The sequence below is a fragment of the Lutra lutra genome, chromosome 17 (assembly GCF_902655055.1).
Source record: "Lutra lutra chromosome 17, mLutLut1.2, whole genome shotgun sequence".
Taxonomy (NCBI): domain Eukaryota; kingdom Metazoa; phylum Chordata; class Mammalia; order Carnivora; family Mustelidae; genus Lutra; species Lutra lutra.
The window spans coordinates 33618777-33643035 of NC_062294.1; the positions used below are offsets into that span (position 1 = coordinate 33618777).

A 24259-nucleotide genomic window follows, 5' to 3' on the forward strand; every position below is an offset into this window, starting at 1 on the left:
CATTTGACTCAGCAGTCCTCCTGCTCCGTGTTTATCCTGGAGAATGAGAAACACACTCGCACCAAAATCTCCATCCCCAACTAGAAGCCCCTTAACTGTCCCTTACCTGGGAACGGACGGACAGGTGTGGTACATTGCTGCTGTGGCTCAGTCCTTGGCGATAAAAAGCAGCCACTGGTAAACACGCAGCCACTTGGATGAATCTGTGAGTGCCAAGATTTGAAAGGCTCCATGCTACAGGGCTCTATTTACCTGGTGTTCCAGAACAAGGCAAGACTATTGGAACAGAAAATACCAATGATTGCCAGGCGCTGGAGGTGGGGGAGGAGATGGGGAGACTCAGCAAGGTCTGCGTGTACACCCATGCAGGCACACGCACATGCACACACACCCACACACACAGGTTCGCCCAGGGAGCTCAGGCAGACTGCTAGGCTGTGAAGGTCCAGCCTGACCCTAGAGAACTTTTGGGGGACCATTTGCCAGGAGACGATGCAGGTAGATTGCTATGGTAGTGTGGGGATAGCTGTCTTCAAGTATTTTAAGCTCTGTGCGCTTGCTTCCTGAGGCCCCAAGACTTGCGGCGGTGGGCAAACCCTCAGGGCGTGCAAAGGCATTGCTCTCTGGGCTTAGCAGGACGGGGAATGGAGTTGTCACGACACAGGGTGGCTTTTCGTTGCCAAGAGCAGGCAGTGGTGTTTCAGAATGTTTTCTCAAACACCAGGGGTGTTTCTGGTGTTTGAGAATCTAGGGCCCCTTTCTTGAGGTGGTGACACTCTGCCTTCTGCCTCCTCCTGGTTCCTACTGTGTTCTCCTCCTGCAGCCTAACTTTCTGGGCTCGTCTCTGCCAGGAGAAAGGTGCCCAGGCTGCCGTGGCTTCCGTCATTTCTGCTGTGACAGACACACCTGGATATTTCAGCAGAGGGGACTAGTGTGGGGATTTGGTGATGCAAGCAGCCAGATGGAACCCCCTGGCCGACCTGGAAATAGTGACTGCTGCAGAGGCAGCATACAGCCGTCGGGTTCTAGATGTCTGCAGAGGGAATCTGATGGTTGAGTTCTGACGGTTGACGGTCGGTGGTCCAGCCCTGCTCCACTGAACTGTGGCCCAAGTGGGGGAAGGGAGCCCAGGGGGTAGACACCGCAAACACCCACTGGGCGGGCGAGCTTGGTGTTTGCAGCTGGCTCCCTCCCTTACCAGCTCGAGGCCAGAGTTTTCATATCTATAAAATGGGATTATTAGCAGTTCCCACCTATAGTTGGGTTGCGGGTGCCCTTGGTGTAGTGACTGGGCCATAGGACACCTGGGCCTGCAGTACTGGCATTACTGGGACTGTGGTTATTAGCATATGATTAGCATGAGGTCCAATGGCTTTGCCGGGGGGGGGGGGGGGGGGGGGGGGGGGGGGGCCCTCCGCTAGGGCTTTGCTGTGATTTTGTGATTTCTAGCTTGAGTGTGAACAGTGAGACGCTGAGTCCTTCCATCCGGGGCGCCCAGCCACGTGGGAAGGCCATGGGCATGGGACACCTACACTGGGGCTCATGGAGGAGCTGGGTATGCAGAGAGGTGAGGAGAGGTGGGAAGGCCGCAGAGGCCAGGGCTTCAAGACTCCTTCTTACCTTTGGCTGCCTCTGGCCCCAGGTTTTCCTCTGCACTATTTCTCTTGGCCTTGCCTGTGGCTCAGTGGAGGGTAGTATGCCAATTTGGTGGGGGGCCTGTGAGACATCCCTGTAAACCACAGACCCCGAAAATGTCAGGGCCGTTGGCCTTGTATTTCCAGCCTCGGGCCTCAGCAGATGAAGGCCTGGGGCCCTCTGGGCCCCTTGCCAGGGGTTAGCTGACCTGAGGGAAGGGGCCGACTCAGCTGCCCAGCCCAGCTGTCTCAGAATCCCTGTGGACACCTCTGTGCCACAGACACTGAGCAGGATGGCACGTCCTTCTGTCCTTTCTGAGGCTCACAGTGTCCCGTTCTTGGCTGTCGCTGAGGGAATGCATGCAGGGCTGGCCTCTGACAGGGTAGACAAACTCTCCCATGAAGCTAGACAGCAAGTGGTCTGAACAGTCACCTGCCCTGGGCTGTTCCATGCTGGGGACCACGCTCCGACCTGAGCATTTTGCACGGGGATTGTCTCAGCCCAACCCCCTGAAGTAGGTCCTCTCATGCTCATTTACAGATACGGAAACCGAGACTCCAGGAGCTTAAGTGGTGTGTCCGGGGGTCACGAGCGAAAGGCAGAGCCACCCGCATTGCCAAATTGTCTCTGCCACTGAGGCGAACAGAAAACCTCCAAAGTTTAAATGAATTGCCATTTATATGAGCTAATAGATTTAAATGAGGCCTGCAGTGCTGAACTATAAAAAGCCTTCATGTCAGGGGACCCAGAAACTATTTTAGTAGTTGGGCCAAGCAGGTAGCACAAGTGGCAGGAACAGGGGAGGCAAAGGAGCCTGCTCGCGGGTGGGCCCGGGCCGAAGCGTGCTGGGGCCCAAGCTGTGGTGCCGGGCCCAAGCTGCGGTGCCAAGCCCGAGCCCAGCGTTTGCTAGGCTGGAGCTTGGGGCCCGGAGCCTGCAAACCTTGCGACGAGCAAGGGGGTGAGTTCAGCTCAGGCGAGGCTTGGGCAGAGGACGGGCTAAGTCTGGGCATGGAGTCAGGGGCCTCAGAAGACCACAAGCTTCCTGGTATTGCCACTTGCCCCAGTGACGGCAGCCTCGCTGGGTGCTGTTGCAGGGAGCCTCGAGTCTGAGGACGTGGCTCTCTAATGGGGGACGTTCTGGCATTCCTCGGAGCTCTGGGAAAGGGCTGGGCTGGGCTGGGGACAGCGGTGGGTCGGCCCTGTGCCCTGGAATCTAGACTCCCTTATTGACAAAGTGAGGGGCCGCGGGAAGCGCTTCCCGAGCCGGGCCTGCAGCGGCAAAGCGGCCAGCCCTGCGTTGAGCGGGCGCATTTAAAGGATTAGCTCACGCTGTTTGCTTGTGTGTGCCTAATCATGCCGCTTCCAGCTAAATGATTACAATTGATTAAAAGCAGAGCTAGGTATTCTAACAAGCAACCTGGAGCCCTTCCAATGGGGTGAGCTGGACCCTGCCAGGCTGAATCCTGGTATCCAGCCAGGGGGAGGTGTCTGTGAGCAAGGGGTGTGGCCCAAGCTCATGGGGACCCTTCCTTCTGAGCTCTTAAGAACATTTGGGTTGACCCTTCCCCTCATTCCATTTTCATTTAAGAATATTTACTGAGTAGCTATTATAGGTGGGCGCCATCGCTGGGGCCCCAGGCTTGACTGTGAACAGGTCGACACAGTCCCTGTTCTCACCCAGCTGTCATTCTTTGTGAGATATGAGCGTAAGTCAGTAAATACATGAACTAGGTCATTTCAGACTGTAGAATTTTGAGGACAGTAAAACACTGGTGGTGGAAAATGATGTGTGTGTGTGTGTGTGTGTGAGAGAGAGAGAGAGAGAGAGAGAGAGAGAGTGTGTGTGTGTGTGTGTGTGTGTGTGTCACGGCAAGGGTGAGGGGATGTTGAGGATGAAAAATTGGGTTGGGTAGTCAAGGAAGGCTAGCATTTCAACAGAGCCCTGAAGGTTGAGAAGGAGCCCGTGTGGGGAAGAGCTAGGGGAACCTTCTGGGAGAGGGAACAGCCAATACAGAGACTCAGAGACATGAACGGATTTGGGGGTTCCAAGGTCCAGAGAAAAGGGCAGTGGGGCTGGCAGGGGGTGAACACCATCTTGCTTCATTGATCGGGTCGATTTGGTGAGGTGGGTGCTTCCTGGCTGCTCTGTTCTTGCTGATCCCTCTGCTCCAAAGCCCTTCCTTTCTTCTCCGGCTTCAGGGCTCAGGCTCAAGCGGTCCCTTCTTCGAGAAGCTCTCCCAGATTTTCCCTCCTTTGGTCTCTCTGGCCCTGGTCTTAACCCCTCGATTACTTTGCCAGTGCAGATTGTAATAACTGTGTCTACACCTGACTTCCCACCCAAATGTGCATTTGGGGCCAGTGAAGCCCCCTTCTGCCATCCATCCAACCATCCCCACATGTTTTACCACATTTCTTGAGCTTCTAGAAAGGAGGAAAATAAGGGAAAGAACACAACCAGGAAGGGAGACAAAGAGGGAGGGTTGCAGATTCTAGGGGCCCCGTTTTTAAGTTCCTCGTCCTTAGAAGATGGGTAACCGAGGAGCCAGTTTCCTTGCCTGCGCGCTTCTGCCGTCAGATCCAGCCAGATAATTATAACTAATAATAATTAAAAATTAAAAGTGCTCTAGGCACATACTTAGCATTTGACTCTTTGGCTGAGTTTTCTGTGAGTAGGAGCCTCTCCCTCCATTCCACTTTAAAGACAGGCCTGTCCCTGCTACCCCACTGCTGCAGGGAGAGCTGGGACAGGCTGGGCTGGGCCGGGCCGGGCCGGGCCAGGGGAAGTGACAGAGAGAGGTGTCTGGTGACACCCGGCCATGGTTCCAGGGACTGAGAACCTGTTGCTTCCTTGAAGTTGCCCCCAGTCTGTTCCATTCTTTTCCATCTTAGACATCAGATCATTATTTCCATTCCATGATTTCTGTCTTAGACATTTCCATCTTAAACAGAGATCCTTCTCTGGCCTCAGTTTCCTCATCTGTAAAATGGGGTGAGACCCACTGCCTCAGCGGGGTGTGAGGGTGGAGAGCCTGTGTGTGAAAAGCATTTAGCAACTAAGACTTCCTGCGGGTAACCCATGGCCCATTCCAGGCTAGGACGGCTTTGTGGAAGGACACCAGCACTTTTCGCAGACCAGATTCTAGTCTGTGTGACGGACAACACGGCGTGGTGGTGCCCAGCCCACTCTATAGACCGGCAGCATCTCTGTGACCTTGAGCAAGTCACTGATGTTCGATGGGCCCTGGTAAATAGGGGGTCATGACAGCCCCTTCCTGAGGGTATCGGGGAGACGAAAGGCACTGATCCCCAAAGAGCCTCCAGCACCGGGTGGAGGTTTGGTCAGGCCTAGCTACTGCCATCGTCAATGTCACAACCGCGGTGCCCATGGTTCACACGTTCGTTCACTCACTCATTCAGTCCAGGGAGCCCTCGGGTGTTCACCGAGCACCATCTCTGTGCAGAGGTGTGCAGGTGCTGGGGACGCACGGAGGCCCAAATCCCTCAAATGTTGCGGGGAGAGGGACAGTGAGCCGGTGAGAACACACAGAACGAATACTTATTGTATGTGACGTAACACAGTGTAATGTAGAGCCTGTCCCCCAGCTGTGTCGTATACCACACATAGCCTGCCAGAACCCTGCATGACCGTGCGATGTCACAGGAGGCCAGGGGGAGGTGGACCTCCCCTCCTCCTTGCTGCGTCCCCAGACGCCATCTAGCTGGGTCTCTCCATCTGTGGGGCACGGCCTTCCCTGCTCACCCTAAAGTGTATCATTGATGTCATCGTCTTGTACCTCTGTGACTACTGGGTGACTGAGTCGGCTGAGGGGCCATGTGTGGCTGTTTTGGGTCCGCATCTGGAGGAGACTGAGGGGTGGTCATACAGGGTCCCTCGTCGTCCTGAGCCCAGGGCCCAGGCCTGGGCCACTCACCCTAACACAGTAAAAATGAGACAGCATTTCCTGAGTGCTTACTGGGAGACTGACTGCCTCCTTCACGTGTGTAGTGTTTGGAGGCCTCATGTTGACCCCACAGGTGTGGCCTCCTGAGATCTCCATATCACAGCTGGGTAAACTGAGGCTCCCCAGGGTCACACAGCTACTAGAGCTGCAGAGGTGTGAACAAGGCGGCCTGACACGAAGTCTGTGTTCCTTTTTTTTTTTTTTTTTAAAGAGATTTTATTTATTTATTTGACAGAGATCTCAAGTAGGCAGAGAGGCAGGCAGAGAGAGAGGGAGAAGCAGGCTCCCTGCCAAGCAGAGAGCTTGATGTGGGGCTTGATCCCAGGACCCTGGGATGATGACCTGAGCCTAAGGCAGAGGCTTAACCCACTGAGCCACCCAGGCGCCCCTAAGTCTGTGTTCTTAGCCCCGAGGGCTGAGGCAGTGGGACTCTCAATCCCTTAGGAGCCAAGGACAGGCCTCTGGGTGCTGGGGGCCGGGTGCTGGGGGCAAGCGGGTCTTCCCTCCCGGGAGAGTGACACAGCTTCAGGGCATGGGACTGTCCCACTCTGGGCAGGCAGGGCAAGCAGTGGCTGCTGTGGTCACCACAAGAGGAGCAAGGGAGGAACAGGCCCCGGAGGACCCTCTGCCTGGATGTGCCCAGATGCCCTCACGAGGCCCAGGGCTCTGCCCGCTTGAGCAATGAAGTGTGTGGAGGCCCAGGTGGGGACTGGGGGGGCTCCCCCCACGGCCCAGCTCCGGGCAGAGATGGCACTTGGAATCAGCCTCGGGCTGCCTGTCTGCCCATCAGAACCTGTCATTCATGCCCTGGGGCGGGGGGCCAACCGACTTAAGAGGGGCACCATGCCATTGCGACAGATGGGCACGGGGGAGCTGCCAGGAGCCTCCAGCCAGCGGCCATTGTGTGTGCCGGGAGCCCAGCCCCTTGCGGGCGCTGTCCCAGCCCAGACCAAATGCCTTCAGTTTCTTGGAAACAATAATACTACATAATCAATGGGTGCCTGGTCGGCCCAAGGCTCCCAGGGGCTGACACCGTGCAAAGCCCTGCCTCGACCCTCTCCACCCCCCACCGACCTAGACAAAGAGACAGCTGGATGGACAGGAAAGACATACACAGGCCTTGGGGGCTGGAGGGGACAAATCTCAGAGTTGCTTCTTGCTGTCACTCTGACCTTGGGCATGTGACCTCCCTTCTGAGACCATCGTCTCCTGGCTGTTGGACCAGTGCTGTCTCTCCCAGAGGCTCCCCATGGGGGTGCCACATAGCGTTTGTGAAACATGAATATAGTGCCCGGCCCATGGGGGAGCGTACAGTGGCACTGGGGTAGAGTTGATGTGATGTGGTTGTCCCACTGTCAGAGGTGGGAGACTTGCTATCATGCCATGCCACACAGCTAGTAAGAGCGGACCTCACCCCAGCATGGGGAGAACAGTAATAGAAACAAACCTCCAGGCACCATGGGGGGCCCTCAGCATCGATTATCCTGATTCATCCTCAGGATAATCCTGTGAAGCCCATGCCGTCATTCTCCCCATTTTGCAGAGGGGGAGCCTAAGGCACAGCTGGGCAGTGGCAGAGGTGGGACTTGAACCCGGACAGCCTGGTTGGCTGCAGAGCCGGAGCACTGAACCACACTGCTAATGGCGTGGGCAGGCTTTTTTCTGTCGGTGAGCCCATTCACAGGAAGCACGAGGCCTGCTTTGTCTCTCGATGCAGCCGTCTGCCTCCCCAACTTGTTGGGAGCGAGGCTGGCTGCTTCCCGCAAGGGTGCAGGGTCTGGCATGGCTGCGGGGCGGGGGGATGCTTCTCCCCCACCAGCTGAGAGACGAGACCCGGGCGCTCTTGGCGGAAGCCTGCGCTGCATTCTTTGGTCGAGCAGGAACAATTACTAATGACATTTAGAAAGAAATTAATGATGAGAAATGCAAGTTGGCATTTCAGGAGCACCAGTCAGCAGCCGTGCGTCCGCACTCACAGGAGAGGCGAGGGGTGGGGGCCGGGCACGGGGTGGGGAGAGGGAGGAGATGGCAGAAATTAATTTTGCTGTGTCAATAATGAACATGGCCCCACTCGCTCTGCTTCTGGAGTTCAGACAAAATCAAACACGGGGGGCTGGGGCTGGTCCAGCGTTGCAATGAGATTCCCTGTGTACTGGGATCTGGGCGGAGGCGGGTGACAGGTTTGGTTTAGTGACACCAGGAGGCGGAGGGGTGGGCAGGGGACAGCCAGAGGGGAGGAAGCAGCCTGAAGACTGGGCCATTTGGGTGCAGATCCAAGTACCACCTCTCACCAGTCGCAGGACATATCAAGCTGCTTCTCTTTTCTTGACTCAGTTGCTTCATCAGTAAAATGGGGACAAGGGGGAGATGTAAAGATGATGTAGGAAGAACCTCCAAGTAGGAGCTCAATATATTAGGTGTTTCCTCGTTGCCCTGATACACAACTCCTCATTGTAACATCTCGTAAATAGGAATAGCTCACGTAAATAGGAATAGCTCACGTGAGTTACACTGTAACTGGTCATTTCTTTTGTTCCCCCGATACATCAAATGTTGGAGCTTCTTATATTCTTTGGGTCTGGGATAAAATATGGCATTGATAGGAGGTATGGGAGAAGGTGAGGGGGACACAAGATGCTGAAATTGTCTGGGGCAGGGACTGGGGATCCCAGGGGGTGCTGGAGGGGTGTGGTGACTCTTTTCCTCCTGTCAGGTGCTCCAGAGTGATGGAGAAGGCCCCCTTGCCAGTCTCCTCTCACATCGGGAGGGAGGAGAGACACACAAGGAAAAGTTATTATCGTAGTAACAATGAACATTTTTGCCACGTGGAGGGTGAAAATTTACAGTGTGTGACCGGGGATATTGGACTCTTTAAATGGTGATCTGTGTTTCAAAATGGAGATTTCCTATAATTATAGGGGCTAACATATAGTGCTTATTTTTTTTTTAAGATTTATTTATTTATTTATTTGACAGAGAGAGAGAGAGAGAGATCACAAGCAGGCAGAGAAGCAGGCAGAGAGAGGAGGAAGCAGGCTCCCCACTGAGCCAAGAGCCCGATGCGGGGCTCGATCCCAGGACCCTAGGATCATGACCTGAGCCAAAGGCAGAGGCTTTAACCCACTGAGCCACCCAGGCGCCCCACATACAGTGCTTATTGAGCATCAGACAGTGTTCTTAGCACTTTTAAACATTCAAGATATTCATTCTCATAATGCCTCTATTATGAAAGTAAGGAAACTGAGGCACAGGAGGCTAACTATATCCCTAGGCCACAGAGCTGGTTAGTGCTGGACCCAGGCACCCAGCACCAGATTCCGTCCTCTTGACCACCACACTAACTGGCTGGAGTTCTTGATTTTTTGGCAAATCAGACCTAAAAATCCCTGGACCATACTTCTGTGTGGCAGCCATCCTCTGACCCCTTTAGACACAAGGATGTGCTCCCTGGTTCAGCACAACCCCAGCTGGTCTGCCCCACCTGGTTCCTTACCCACCTGGGCTGTGAGTCTCAGGCCTCTCCTGCAACACGTCACAGTTTGCAAAGACTATCGTTTTGGTGCCTCAACAACTTGAGACCACTTGAAGTGCCATTTACTCTCACCATTTTTGCAGACCAGAAAGCTGAGGCTGGGAAAAGATGATGAAGTAGGATGCTTGCAGGAGGAGAGGGCCCCGGGGGGGAATGGGGAGTCTTTTCTATCCACATGGTTTGTGTGTCTGAGCAGGGGAGGCAAGTGTGCCTCAACGGCTGGTTCCCCCCCCCTGCCCCCATCCTGAAGCCAGACCTGGATGCCCAGTCCAACAGCAGTATCCCTGACCCGGGGCACTGCCTTAGTCTCCCCCGTCCTTCCTTCTGAAGGTGCCACATTGAAAGTGTGGGCTTTCGAGTTGACAGTGATGGCGGAACCTCATGGTTGGTATTCATTAGGTCAATATTAAATGTCAGTATGTCATTGTACATGTTGTGAAAACTTTTACATGTGTTATCTAATTTGGGGCTCCTGACAAGACTTTGAGGTAGGCATTATTTACCCTACTTTTCAGGTGAGGAAACAGGAGCTTAGAGAAGTGAAGTGACTTATCCTAGGGTTACAGATACAGTAAGTGACTAAAGTAGGATTTGGACTTCAAAGCCCATTGTCTTTCCACCAATCTACCTTCCTACCTACTTGTATATTCACGCTCTCCTTTTTCCTACTAGTCATCCATCTGCTACACATCTACTCATCTATCCATTCGTCTGTCCTTTCATCCATCCGTCATCTACCTATCCATCCATTCAGCCGGCCAGACAGCTAGCTACACATCCATTAGTATCGAGTACCAAGAAAGTGCCAGGAACGATACTGTTCTCATGACCCCTTCCTCATATACTCTTAATTCCATGCTTACCTGCTACCCACGTCTCCCTCGACCTTAAAACTGCCTATGAGTACACACACACACACACACACCCTTCCAGGGAATGGAGAGGGATGGGACAGACTGGGGATATAGATGATCTAGATGATTCTTGATTTGCCTCCCAGAAGCCAGCGAGCTCTGCCTGGTGGTGGGAGGGAAGGTACAGAGCAGACCCATGTGGCCCTGGTGGGGCAGGTGTGTGGGCAGTGAGGAGGCCCCCACAGTTTGGAAGCTGAGCGCAGACAAGAAGGGCAGACAAGACATGGCAGGTTGGGCCCCCGTGTTCTTCTGTCCCCTCGGTGGGCCCAGCTCCTGAGGAGTGGGCAGCCCCTGCATTCTGTGTGCCAGGGATCACATTTGCGCTTGCTTGGTGCCAGGCTGGACTTCTTCGAGCGGGCAAAGGTATACACCCACGTGTTTCCACAAGAACCGTCGCAGTCATTAAATGTAATCGGTCTCAGCTGCAGTTTTGATCGCTGGGGCATGCACACAATTCATCATAGCAAATTAGGTCCACCTTCAGAACTGCCGGCCCCACAGCCTGGGGGGTCCGTCAGTGAGGGGAGCTGGGCCATGTGGGCTCTGGAAAGCCATTTTTGGGGGTGGTGATGGGCCCTGTTTTCTGAGGGGGGCCTCAGGATACCTGCCAGAACAGCTTCCCATCCCCGGCGGTTAATTTTCTAGAAATTTCGATGATGCAGGAAAGTTTCCCTTGTAGCAAAAATTTAGAGGAAAGTAGAAATGGATATGATCAAAGTCCTAAAATATCATTTATTAAACCTAAAAGCACTGGGTTAGTTTAGGGACCTGAACATATGTGTTCTATATAATTAGTGACCGTGTGACCTAGATTTTCCAGGACAGCTTTGATGTTCAAGTAGTCTGTCACAGCTATTGGCTATTTGTCCTGATTTTTGGCTTGTGAAATACGATCACTATATGTAGAGCTGGATTTTCTCATCCAATTTTAATGAATAAAAATTTCAAGATGCAAAGGCCTGGAAAGATTTCAGTAACATTCAAGAGAACAATTGTCTCCCCCCGGCTTTTTTTTTCCCAACATGGCAAAATATTTAATGCCCTTAGGTGTTCTTCATGCTCACCTTCCCATCTCCCCAAGCACGGGGCAGCAGAGTTTGAAAGCTGTCGGAGCTCCAGTCCTCTTGAGATGATTTCAGGGGAGGTCTCAGACCCCTGTGCTCAGGGGCAAGAGCCCCATTGTGCAGTCTCCTGAGGCCCTCCGTCCTAATGCAGCCGGGTCCTGGAAGCCGTGCATTGACTGCCACATGGGCTCAGTCACTGCAGGGGAAGCCTGGTACAGCACGGAGGCAGAAAAGGCAACCACTGCCAGCCAGCTTGGCAGGCGATGTGTCCCCTGGATGCTGCTGTAGCTTCCAGCCCCCTCCGTCCAGCCGAGGCCCCGCAGGCTGCGTCTCACTACTACGGTCTGTGCAACTTCTGACTTCCAAGCCTCCAGCCAGAGCTGTGGGGGAAACACAGGATCGGCCCTGGGCACCTTGGCTGTCTCTTTAGAGTGTGACCTCTCTCCTGTCCACCTGCCCATCTGCCCACCAAGCCTGTAGGATCCCAATCAGTTTTGTTTTTTTTAATTGTGGTAAAATACACAGAAGGAAAAATTTGTGATCGAAAGCATTTCGAGCAAACACATCAGTGGCTCTAAGTCCATTTGCACCCTTAGGCAGCCATCCCCACCATCCAGGAAAGTGTTGTGCAGAACTGCGACTCTGTCCCCACTGAACACTTAACTCCCCCTTCCCCTCAGCTCCTGGAAACCACCAGTCTACTTTCTGTCTCTCCGGATTTGACTACTCTAGGAACCTCACAGAAGTGGAATTATACAGTATTAGTCCTTCTGTGACTGGCTCTGTGCACTTAGCATAATGTCTTCAAAGGATCTCCCGGCTTTTAAGAAAAAAGCGTAACCTGCCCTGGGCAGGGCGGGGCAAGGGACGCGGAGGAGGGGGCAGCTCTGTTTCTTCTTCTCTCCCTGACCCTGTCAGGGGAGGCTTTGCTTCGCCACCGTTGCTTGCTGGCTGTTATCTCAGAAATGCTCGCGGAGTTTGCAAGTGCAGGCTCTGAGCCGACGTGGGGGCATCGGCAGAGAACTGAGAGATGGGGTCTCTGCCTGCCGTGCACAGCTGCCTGGCGAGGGCATTACCACGGCCGGGAGACATAGCCGGCACCTTGCAGGTGGAGGAAAGTGCTAGAAGGACAGCTGTGCAGACGGGGAGCTGCGCCGTGATGGGGGGCCCCTTGTTGAGTAAGCCGGAAGGCCTTTCTGAGGGGATGGAGATCAGATGGGGAGGGGCCTGGGAAATTTGAGGGGGGCATGCCAGGCAGCAAGAATGGCCACGAGAGGCTGAGGAAGTGTCTGCAGCATCTGGGGAGCTGGAAGAAGGAGGTCTGGGGAACTCTGGGGGGGCGGGCTGTGGCTTTGGCCAGGGTTCTGGGTGTGGTGGGGACCCTCTAGGGGATTGAACAGAACTCTCCCTGATCCCTGCCCCTTGAGGAGAGAACCGGGCTTTGCCTCTCAGGGGAATTTAGTTTCTCAGCTCCCACAACCAGGGAGAGGGAGCCCTGGAGGGAACCCGTGTCATGGGCAGGTGGGGTTTCTGGAGTGTCCTGGTGACGGTGTGAGTGCAGACAGGCCCACTGCACACCGAGGAGAGACAGAATGCCAAAAATACCAACCAACCCTGAACCATTTTGTAGCACGTTGTCAGTATAAGGTCTGTGTGTGTGTATGTCTGTGAGTGTGTGTGTGTACAGGTATGCGTCTGGGTTTGTGGGGTATCTGTTCGTGTGTATGAACATGTGATTGTGGGGTATCTGTGAGTGAGTGAATCTGTACCTGGGATATCCATGAGTGTGTGCGTGTGTATGCATTGTATACGTGTGTGGGATTGTGAGTTATCCGTGAGTGTGTGCATGTGTGTACATGTGGTTGTGGGGTATCTGTGAGTGAGTGAGTGTGCGTGCTGTGTGTATGTGCAAGTGTGGGAAGTAAGAGGGGCTTCTGTCTATCATGTGGCATTCACAAGCTCCCCAAGGGGCAGTCCCCCCACGATGCCTGAGATATGGTCTGTGGGTGATGGGTGGGAGGCTTCCTCAGTTCTTTGGGAGAAAGGAAGGCATGAGGGGATAATGATCTAGACCCCTTCAGTGGGTGGGGAGGCACTTGGCCTGGCCTCTTGGTGTGCCTGAAGGAGGGCTCCCTGGTCCCTGTCTGAACTCGCCATTTTGAGGGCTCATGTGTGGCTCTGGGAGGGAGATTTCCCTGGCTGGCTCATACCTGACTCACTGGGGAGCGTTCACCTGCGTGCGGGGACCCACCCAGGACATGCCACGCAGGGTGGCCTCAACTTCATCGTCTACTCTCCTTCCTCTTCTTCGGAATGTAACCGTGCAAGCCCCCCCCAGCCCTGTCCCTGGGGTGAGGACCCCACACAGTGGTCCGTGTGATGTCACTGCCCCTACCTCCACGCCTGCGCTGGGCATCAGCCTGGTCGCTGTGCTGGAAGGTGTTTGGGGCATCTCGCGGGCCTCACAAAATAAGGAGAGGCCTTCAGCTGGTGGCCTGTGGGCAGACTCAACCTGCAAACATTTGTTGATTGGCCTGCATTATGCTTTAAACATGGAGACATTATATATTTTTGTTTTAAAGAAGGAGGGGGTGGGGCAGAGGGAGAGGGAGAGAGAGAATCTCAAGCTGACTCCATGCTCAGCGCAGAGCCCGACTCAGGCCTCGATCCCATGACCCTGAGACCATGATCTGAGCCAAAATCAAGAGTTGGACATTTCACCAACTGAGCCACACGGGAGATACATCTATCTATCTTTAGATAGATAGATAGATAGATATAAAAATATATATTTATATAATATTTATAATTTATAAATTGTATATTTATAAAGTATTTATAATTAATATATTATATATATTTACAAAATATAAAAAATACATTAAAAAATATATATTTTAATCTAGTTTTCTAGACTGGATATGAGGACGCCTGCCCCTTTCTGACAAGGCTTGGGTTCGTGGGATGACACAGTCCCCACCTCGCCTTACTGCCTTGCCGCCAGCCTGGGCCGCACTGGCTTGCAGGGCAGACTGACAGCGCGGCCCCCTGAGTGGGAGGCCTCTATCAGGACTGGCCGCGCACCGTCGGAGGAGCCCTGTCCACCGCAGCCAGGTCTCCTGGATGTCACCTGCTCTTTTTCCATACAGCTGCCTTTGCTGTGAGCTTAGTGTCTCCACGGATGGGATGCCTCAGTCTTCCCAGACTGTTCAGTGTGTGGTCTTTGATTCACAGGTGCGCTGTGAGGTGTGGGGAAAGACCCCTCTCTGGCCCAGGGGCCATTTCAGTGGAGTCTCAGGATGTCGGGTTGATCTCTCCTCAGGCTCCCAGGTGGTGCGTGCCCTGGATTCCTGCCCCGTCGCCTCAGGCTGCAATCATATCTCTAAGGGGTCTGACTCGGGCTCTTTGAGGCCATACCGAAATTCGTATTTGAGATGAATTATATCCCAGGGGACTGGTTCTGAGCAGGCGCTTGGCTGTTGTGGTTGGAATGGACCTTCCAGTGACACAGGAGGTATCTCCACTGGGAAGGAACCAAGGACCAGAGACTGGGGCTTACGGTCACCTCGCACACCACGGCCAGAATCCTTGAGTCCCGAGTGTGCTAGGCACCCAGACCTAGAGGGGTCCGGCCACTGGGGACCCCCGCCTCCCTTTGGAGAAATGGCAAGGGTGGCAGCAAATTAATGCAGGACTCGGTGACAGTCAGGGTGCCTCTGTTGCCCAGATGGGGCAAATCTCTCAGTGGCCCTGGTGTGACACAGCCACAAAATTCCCGCTCTCTTTCATGCGGCCACTACCTGAAGTCACCCGTTTGCTGGCCTGTGATGCTGTCCACCCAGAAAGCGACTGGGCCCATTTGTATTCTGAAGTGTGCCCCCACCCCGGGGGGTCCACTGTCCCTCCAGACAGGTATTATTCGTTTCCTTTTCTTGTTGGGTGACTCCGAATAGTAGCCTGTTTTCGGTTTGGGCTCCCAGTGGAAGGCTGCAGGTTCCCTCCTTATTATCTATTCTCGGGTGGCTTTTATTTCCAAAGCACAGCCGTACAAAACCGGCCCCTTTGGGAATTCTTTGGGCTTTTTTTTTTTTCCCCACGACAAATTTTCTCTTGAAGGAAGATGTTTTTGCACTCATGGAACAGGTCGTTTGGCGAGGCCACCTGCTGGGGTCTTTTGTGTCCTGGGTGCCTTAGGGCACTGGCGAGAGAGGTGTTGGAGAAGGGCCCCAGAAACCCAGTGGTCATCCCCGCTGGGAACACCTGCATCAGAGGCAGTCTGGGTCCTCCAGCTCCTCCTCACTTGCCCCCAGGGGACTCCGAGGGCCCTGAGTCTGCTCCTGCTCTCCGTTCTGCAAGAAAGCAGCGAATCCCCCCAAATCCAACCCTGGAAGTTGGAATCTCCCTGCAGGCCAGGAGATCCGGATGAATGGAGGCTCTCACCCGAGAGACAGACATCCCTGGCTAAGCGGGTGCGACGCTCACTTCCCGCTGCTCGAGAGTGGCAGACGACAGCCTGTCTCGCTGTCTGGGAGACGGGACTGGGGAAGCCTTGCACACATCCTGGAGCATGGAAGGAGTTGCTTTTGACTCCGAGAACATTCCAGGGCTGTGTCCCAGGCCAGTGGGTGGCTAGAATCACCCAGGACCCCGATGCCAAGGAGAGGTGTCACTCCACAAGGCCCAGCTTTCCGTGCCGTCTGTGTCCATGCTGGCTCGCTGGGGGGGGGGGGGTCACCGTGGGGGGGACACAGGGTGCATACACGTCATCGCCTCGGCCCCCAGGGGAGCGGCTGCATCACTGGGCAGGCATTTAGAGGAAACCTTGGCCATCACTCACTCCTAATTTTAATGACGTGCATTAGCTAAATTGTGTTCTGAGTATTCATTCAGTGCTGTTTATGGCGTGCTCTCGAGTGCGCTTACCGTTTGTCAGAAGTGCAAACTAGCGAACATACGAGCCTTTAAGACAGGCCATCTGTTCGTCTTAGACCTTTGGACGATTGTCAAACGCTTCTAAAAATAAGTGCTCACTAGCAGAGAGGGGCTGCCCAGGTGATACACAGCCGGGAGGGAAGCAGGGCTGCCTGCGTCTGTACCCTCCCCAAAGGGAAATGTATAACTTGAGTATTGGGGGGCACAAGGGAGGCGGAACGCAGGAAGGGAGCCGAGGGAGGTGGGGAGCATGAAGGCCCTGCTGGTACAACTTCTTGGCTGGAGGTGCGAGCGTCTCCCCGTCCCTTGCCTTTCGTGTAACTCCACAGCTCAAATACCTTCGATGGCTCCCCACGGCCCAGATTTAAGGGCGAGCTGCCGCGTCTCACATCACGGAGTCTCATCAATAAGGCCCCCACCTTCCTTTCCAGGCTTGTCTCCATGGCACACACCCTGTGCTTCTGCCAAGCTGAACTATTCATTGTTCCCCCAGCATATGCTGTGCTCTCTGCATTTCACAAGTAGAACGGCGCCGTGGGTTAAGAGTGTGCTCTACACATAGGCTGCATGGGTGCGGGCCCGGAGCAGCCGTCAGCAGCTGCAGGACCCCAACACTCTGCACTGGCCTGCCTCACTTTTCTCATCTGTAAAATGGGGATAACCATCGTACTTCACTCCTGGAGTGGTTGTGGGGTTTCGGTGAGTTGGTGTAATTAAGGGTTGAGAATAGTGCCTGGCGTACAGTGATCACAGGAGAAGTGGTAACTCTGATCATTTTCAGTGTCATTGACAACTCCGTGCCATTCGCTGGGGCAGAGGGGGAGGGTGGTTATCCTCCTTGGAGAACTTTCTCTGTGCTCATGTGTATGCACATGTGTGTACACACACACACTCTCTCTCTCTCTCTCTCCAGGGCACACCCTAACCAAGCCATCCCCCATGGGCAGCTAGAAGGCCAACTTCTTCCTTAAACACCTGCCAGTCAAAAGTCCTCTCTCTATAGTCCCTTTTTATAAAATGTCACCCTCTCCTATGGCCAGGAGCTTGTAAATGGTCAGGATGGGCCTTATTCTATCCCCATCTGATGCCCACTGCGTTACACAGGGCCAGGCTCTGTGTCTGTTAAATGGTCAAACAACAGAACTGCGCTTAGCTGGGATGTGGCTGCATTTAGCCTGAGTGTCTACCTTTTCCCCTAGAGGCAGAGGGAACATCTTCCTGTGGTTAAGGCGCGTTCTTGGACTTGGTCCCTGCTCCTGGAGACAGCTCTTTGTAAAGCCAGCCTCGCGAGAGCCGCCATGGCTGTAGCCCACCCGGGAGTGGCCTAGTGGTGGGCGGTGGGGAGAAAGGGCATTGGCCGCAGCCTCCTTCCCCACCTTGAACCAGAGGGAGGTGATGTGGGGTCAAGGTGAAGCCTGGTGTGTTCTTCAGGGGAAGACGGGTGGAACGTTCCGGGCGGTGGGGGGCTAAATGTTCCTGCATCTTTAACTTGCCAGGGATGCAAGGGCTAAGCCCTGGGACCAGTCCTTCTCTGGTACCCCTTGAGAGTGAGGGTCTCCCCTTAGAACTGTGAGCTCCTCTAGAGAGAGGGCTGGAGCCCCAAACTTTGCATGCCAGGGCCCACTGGGGCCTGCATGTGGTGACTCGGTGAACAGCTGTGGAAGGAAGAGGTGAATGCATGGGTGAACACATGGGTGAGTGCGTACCTCCCTTCCCCACGGAGTCTCCACGTGCCTCCCCTCCTCACGGGATACCTGACTCTGTCCCCTGGGAGCAGGGAGAGCAGTGCCTTATGGGTACCGAGGCTGTGGCCCGGGGCTTGTGGGGAGGCGATAACATCCGGACCACTCCTGAGATCTCACCGGCCCTTGGAGGAGTAGCTGGTAAAAGGTGCAGTACTCAGAGCATCAGACCTCCGTGCGGCTCCCACTGCAAGCCCGGAACCATGTGTGGTGCCAAGGGGGTCCCAGACCCAAGGAGGGGACAAATAGCCCTTCCCTCACAGAGCTCCCCCTCTGCTCAGGAAGACTCTTGGGGACGCCATTTATGGAGCACTTTCTCTTGGCCAGGCCGGGAGGAGTCCATGCACACTGTTTCCTGAGCCCTCAGGGCCTCTGAGGAAGAGGGCTCTGTTATTACCACCCCTCCCCTCAGCCCCCAGAGGGGAAGGCACTTGCTCAAGGCCCCGTGGCCGTTCAGCGGCAGAGTTGGGATTCACACCCAGGACTCCACTCGTCCCAGCCCGCTGAGGCTTTCTGCTTCCCTGTGATCACCCCAGGCAGTGGTCACCAGGCTCAGGGCCAGGGGCCATGCTAGGGACTTTACAGGCATTTTGTCCTCAAAGGAGCTGGAGCCCAGGAGGGGCAGCTAAGTGTGCTCTCCATGAGGGGCGTGCAGTGCAGGCAGCCCCCTCTCCAGTCTGGCTCTATGCCTCTTGGCGTGTGCAGAGAAGCCTCCTGTTGCTTCACAGGCCATATCTGCCAGGCCGACAGGTTCCAGCACCTCTGGTCTCCTCTTCTTGACACTGTGGTGGGTGGTGTCAAAGGGAGAGCAAGCAGGGTCCTGGATCAAGGGACGGAACACAGAGCCAGGACCTCGAGAAGAAAGCCCTGTAGGGGACGTGGGAGGTGTGTGTGTGCATGTGTGTGTGTGCATACCCTGGTGTGCATGTTGGCACGTGATGGGTCGAGGCACAGACTGGGTTGAGCCAGGGATGGTCCTGGTTTGGGTGAAGAGTGGGGACCAGGCCAGAACCTCTGGCAGGCCCGTTCAAGCGTGTGTCTGTGATTCAGGAAGGAAGGTCCAGCGCCAAGCTGCCTGCTCCTTGCGTATTTCCTCTGTGCCCAGCGCATCCCTGCCTTGGGCTCTAGATCAGGGTCACGTTGCTGCTGCGTGCCCAGCAACAAGCATGGTGGCTGTCACCCAGCAGGGATGCAGTGAAGGTTTGTTGAATGAATGAATGGTCACGTGAATGAATGCAGACCTGCCAAAAAGGACTCCTTGGCTTGGGCGCTCTGCTGACAACTTGCACAGAGAAAGGTCTCCACAGGACCCCTGACCCCTACCCCCCACCCCCCCGCCCATCACTAACTTGTGTCCCAGGGGCAGGTGGCCCAGCACGCCAGGACTAGGGCCCCGAAACAGATCCTAGTGGAAACCTCTCTCCACAAGAGCCGTGTGCACTCTGTTGAGTGGGTGCAGCTCAGCCACAAACCAGTGCCCACCCCCCTTTGTCCCCTCCCTCCCTTCCCCCCCACCCCATTTTATTTTTCTCACCTGCTTCTCGGCCCACACCTGCGTCTCCCTGGCAGGAAGAGAGGCCCTTGCGGATGCCAGACCTCCCCTCTGGGCGCCTTCCAGTCCTTCCTGGCTCCCACCCCCACCCCACCCCCGGCCTTTATGGTGCTGGGAAGTGTTTATCTGCAGGGTTGGTAGTATCTTTAAAAAACGATTTTCTTCCTTCTCCGAAGGGGCTAAATATAGCACAGGCACAAATAGAGAACTAGACATTAAGCCAAATGCCCTTGTGAGAGCCGTGCGGGTGGACAGGGCTCTTGAAGACGGCTCGACGAAGTCCCCCGCCCCTCCAGCCGCAGCTCTGAGCTGCGGGTCTCCGGCTTTATTCAACTGTGCCGATCGGCGGTGGCTCTGCCAGGAGCCGCTCAGGGCACAGGTGCGTGGGGTGATGGGTGAGTCCTGGTGACGGGTCCCTGCCACCCGCTCTGTCCTTCCAGCGCCTGTGCGGTCAGCCTGTGGAGTTGCTGAGGCCGGCCCTGCACCGAACACCTGGCCTCCTCAGCGCCCCCTGCCACACACACACTTACTGGGTGGCACAGACCCTTCTCTCTCGCTGAGCCGCCATCTGCACCACTAATCCTGCACACACGTTTGGGTGTCTGTGTGTCTTGAGTTCCCCCTGCCCCCCCTCCCATCGGGCCCCTTGAGGGGGCGGGCCCAGCCGGATTCCTCCCCTACCCCTCACTGTGCCCGGCCCAGAGCAGGGCATCCAGCAGGTAGTTAATAACGCAGTGCTGAATGCATCCTGGTGCCCGGGCCCCTCGGGGCATCAAGTTTTGACATTCCCATCTGCTGTGACATCCTGGGCTTTTGTTCTTGTAGAACTTCAGGGAAGGAAGTTTTAGCCTTCTGTCTCAGAGCTCTCTTTGGGGAGGTTCTTTCTTGAGTCTAACTGAAGAGCTACCTGCTGCTCCGTGAGAGGAAAGGCCCGCTGTGGTTTCCACCAGAGAAGTGGCATTTATTCTCCTATTTTCCTGACCAGTGGTCCTAAGCATAGGTTCCCGCCTCCTGGGTTTCTGTGCCAGCAGCCCATGGAAGAGCCAGTGTGAACCGCGTGTTATACTGGCCCTGTTCTTGGTGTCCTGGCAAGAGGCTGTTTCATTATCCAGAGATCCCTGGATCCCCCCACTGCCTTTACCCACATTGGCGGTGGGTGGTCCTTGAGGGTTTTTTGGAGATCAAATGTCATCTCTGGCCTTCTGCTGCTTGGGGAACGGTCCACACTCAGGGGCACCCAGAGCCTCTGCGGGCCAGGTGGAACCCCTTCCCAGTCTGCCATGTGACCCCTGCTGAAATCATCCCATGGGGGCCTGCCTTTGCCTCATCCGAGCCTCCATACCTTTGTGCTGGGCCTTCCGCTCAGAACACCCCCTCCCCTTGCCCCACAGCCTACCCGTACACAGAGTCGTTTATTTACCCTTCCACTGATTCACTAAAAAATATTTACCAGGTGTCTATGTTGTGCCAGGAACCATCATTTGAGGACAGAAAAAGAACTGTACATGTTTATCCTCCTAACCTCCCTCCTCCCCATTCCCCCCTGCATAAAGACGGACCTGACTATACTCAGAGAGCACCGGCCACGTGGCACTGTTAATTGACTGGCTGTTGGCAGGGTGGCAGAGTGAGACCCCCAGTCATTCCCGGGCAGCTGTGCCTGCCATGTCACCACAGGGCGTCGTGGGCCTAGCCCGGGGCCAAGCGCTATGGGGCTGAGAAAGGAGGTGATGTCCTCCTGTCTGCATCGCAGCAGAGGACACTCATCTTGCACTTGGGAGGCACATAGATTTGTGGGAGGGGGGTCGGACATGCCTCGAGGGGCTGCAGGGAGGGATGGCAAGGGACAGGGAGGCCCCTTGGACTTCAGGCGTGGCTCAGTTGGGAGGGAGGTGAGAGGAGGTGAGAACTGACTCACCAAAGGCTTGGAAGCTAGGTGGATGCTTGGCTGCAGGGTGGGTCTGGCTCCCCACAGGCCTGGCTGCCTGTGCTTGCACAAGTGCAGGGAGAGGTGCCTCGGCTGGAGGGTGGGTGTTCCCATGGAAACTGCCGCATCCCATCTGTGGCCTCAGACAACCTGCCTTGTGCCTCTGGGTCCATGGCACCCCCACCGAGGTGCCAGGCCACGCTGGCAGAGTTTGTCCTCATGCCCGGTGTGGAGTGTGGATGATCTGTGGACTGGGATGCTCATGAGTTGCAGGGTGCTGGGAAGCCTGCCTTCTCGCCTGAGGCCCTGGCTTTCTTGGATTCCAGTTGCCTGGTTCCGCCCCACCTGGTTCCCAGCTGGATGACCTTGAACCAGAATCCAGCCTCCCTGAGCCTCATTTCTTCATCTTCCCGTGGCCTACCTTGTAAGGCTATTGTGGGGATTGAAAGAGATGTCCCTCTAACAGCACACAGCGCATGTGCTGGCCAAGCCCCAGCTGTGGGGGCTTGTACCCAGGAGCCCAAGGAAAGGGGACAGCGGTGGTTGGCTGTCTGTGCTGCGGGCATCAGCAGGCATCTGCTATGTGGGGACAGGTGATGAGCTTGCCGCAGGGGGTGGTGACATCACCATGGAGGCGGCAGCAGTGCCCACAGTGGGAAGAGGCTGCCATTGGGGCCCTGGGCCACGGAGTGGGGGTGGCTCCAGTCTTGGGCATCCTCTGAGAGCCCAGGAGAGAGACACAGCGCCACGTCTGACCTCTGGTGGTCATGGGCAGAGCTGCAGGCCGGCGGCTCCCAGCCCCCGAGGAGTCACTGCCCCCAGCTGGGGCACCCAGGGTGTTGGGGGGACGGCCAGAGCACCCCAGGGACCTCACTCCTCATGACTGGAGGTTCTGTGCTGCTTCCAAGCAGGGCTCCTCTACCCTGGGTGGATTTTGCTTCCTTTCTCCAGGTGGCATGTTACCTTAGGCTTTGATGAGATGGGTCCAGATTTAGAACAGGGACCACTGAAAAGAAACAGAGTCACTCTTGGAGGCCAAATCCCACCTCCAGACCCAGGCCACTGGCTCATCTAAAAACAGATCAGCCCTGCTGGCCTGCTCGGGCTGGCACGAGGGAAGAGATACCGTGGGCTGTGGTGAGAGGGAAGTGCTTGGCCAGGGGGTTCCCACCTGGACCCCGGCTGCCCGGGTAGATTCAGGAGGAACCACACAGTCCTCTGACCGGAGCACGGTCACGTGACTGGACTGACAGGCCTCCTCCTTCAGCGCCCTCCCCTCTGGGTGACCCGTCCTCGGCCGCAGGCCCCTGCTGCCGCCCACTGCCTCCGCATGTCTGTGCCGCTCGGGTGTTTCTTGGCCGGAGAGCTGCGTAGCACATCTGCTGTCTCCTCCACGAGGCTCAGAGCAGCTCCCGGGAAGGACCAAGAGGGGGGTCTGGGGAGAGCCTGCAGGCGATCGGATATAATTTCCTCCTAATCATCAGAGCGAAAGGGGGACGGGAGAGGTGAGCAAGGATGTTTTTAATTCCTGCCACCCTCCCCTCCCCTCGCCCACCTCCTGGCATGTCCCCCTTGCTTTCCCAATAGCCAGTCCCCGTGATAAGACCTGAACAGTCTTCAAAAACACAATTTCTAGAGAGCCCAGGTTGGCGGCAACAGGAACCCATCCCCGAACCCAGATCAACGTGGCGTCTTGGCAGCTCTGTCCCCCGAGCACTTTTTCCTGGTTGCGTTTTGTGTTGAAATAAGATGCTTTTCTGTGGCTCCCGGCGTAAATGCACTGAGTGGGAGGGGACGGGCCTGCTCTCCATTCTTCTGCCCTCATGCGTGTCTCCTTTCTTCGCCTTTGCAGAACCACACGATGAGCCAGCACGCACAGTGAGGGACCGCTCGACAGGACACCTCTCCGCAGAAGGCTTGCCGGAGACGCCGTGGGGAGGGCCATTTGAACATTACATCCAATCAAAGTGTCATTTGCAACCCAGATGTAAAACTCTAATGATTTGGCCATGAGGCGCTGCTATTATAAGCAGCTGGAAATGAATATTAATGGGAGAGATTAAAAGTATTCCATGCTCAGTATTTTTTATTGTCCTGCTACAGCTAGTGTGCTTTTAGAGTTTCCGCCGAAGACTACATTTCTAGAGTTAGAGAAACCCGCTTTTTGAGGCTATTGTCCTTTGTTCCTTCATGTATTATATTGATAGTTTTTAAAAAAGGATTAGTGTGATTTTTTTTTCCTTTGCTTCTTTTTTTTTTTCTTTCTTTCTTGTTTTTCTACCCCCCCCTTTGGTTAACTACTTTTTAATTGCAATTCTAGGTAATTGTGCATCGTGATGTGATTGCTTGGCTATTGTCTGAATATTTCCTTTTAATTTTTTAATTAAAGACTAATGCTTTGATTGGATTTGCCAGTTCACCGGACAGTGATTAAAACTATGTAATGAATATAATCGGTTTCAGTGCAACTGGATGGTCTGCTTTTAAATGTGACTTAATCTGACTGCAGTTACTAGTACAGTTCAATAAAGGGAATCCATGCGATTAGGATCGGCTGCCTGGTTCTCTCCTCCCCAGCCTGGGGCTCCGTGGGGGCTGTCGTCACCTATAGGGTGGGGACCTGCACAGGACAGATCCAGCCTCCCTTGAGAAAGAGGACACATAGTAGCCTAACACACCCAGGCTGGATCAGGTGGGCGGTGGCCACAGAAGTAAAACAGAAGGAACCTTTAATGATGAAATGCTCTGATCATTTCATTTGTGGATGGGGGACCCTGAAGCTCCAGGGTAAGCGGGCTTATCCATGATGATTCCTTGTTTCTCCCCTTGGGGATGGCTTTCCCACGTTCTGGATGCAGATGGTTGAGTGGTTAACCCTTACCTGGCCAGGATTTCTGGTAGGAGTTGGATTCTAGTTGTGGCTGAGGCAAGAGGACATGACAGGAACTGGGGCTAACTCCCCACCCCGTGAGGTCCAGGGCTGGGGGAGCTGCAGAGTG

The 24259-nt window shown here is 55.1% G+C and overlaps 1 protein-coding gene across 1 annotated transcript in view; it reads left to right on the forward strand.

Annotated features, from left to right (window-relative positions):
• ZNF423 (zinc finger protein 423) overlaps positions 1-23810 on the forward strand; it is a 328748-nt gene extending 304938 nt beyond the window's left edge. The window contains exon 8 of the mRNA XM_047712029.1: positions 23113-23810. Within this exon, the coding sequence (XP_047567985.1) occupies positions 23113-23142 (30 nt within the window). The 3' untranslated portion in view covers positions 23143-23810. The remainder of the gene's footprint in view (positions 1-23112) is intronic.
• Positions 23811-24259: the final 449 nt, after the last annotated feature.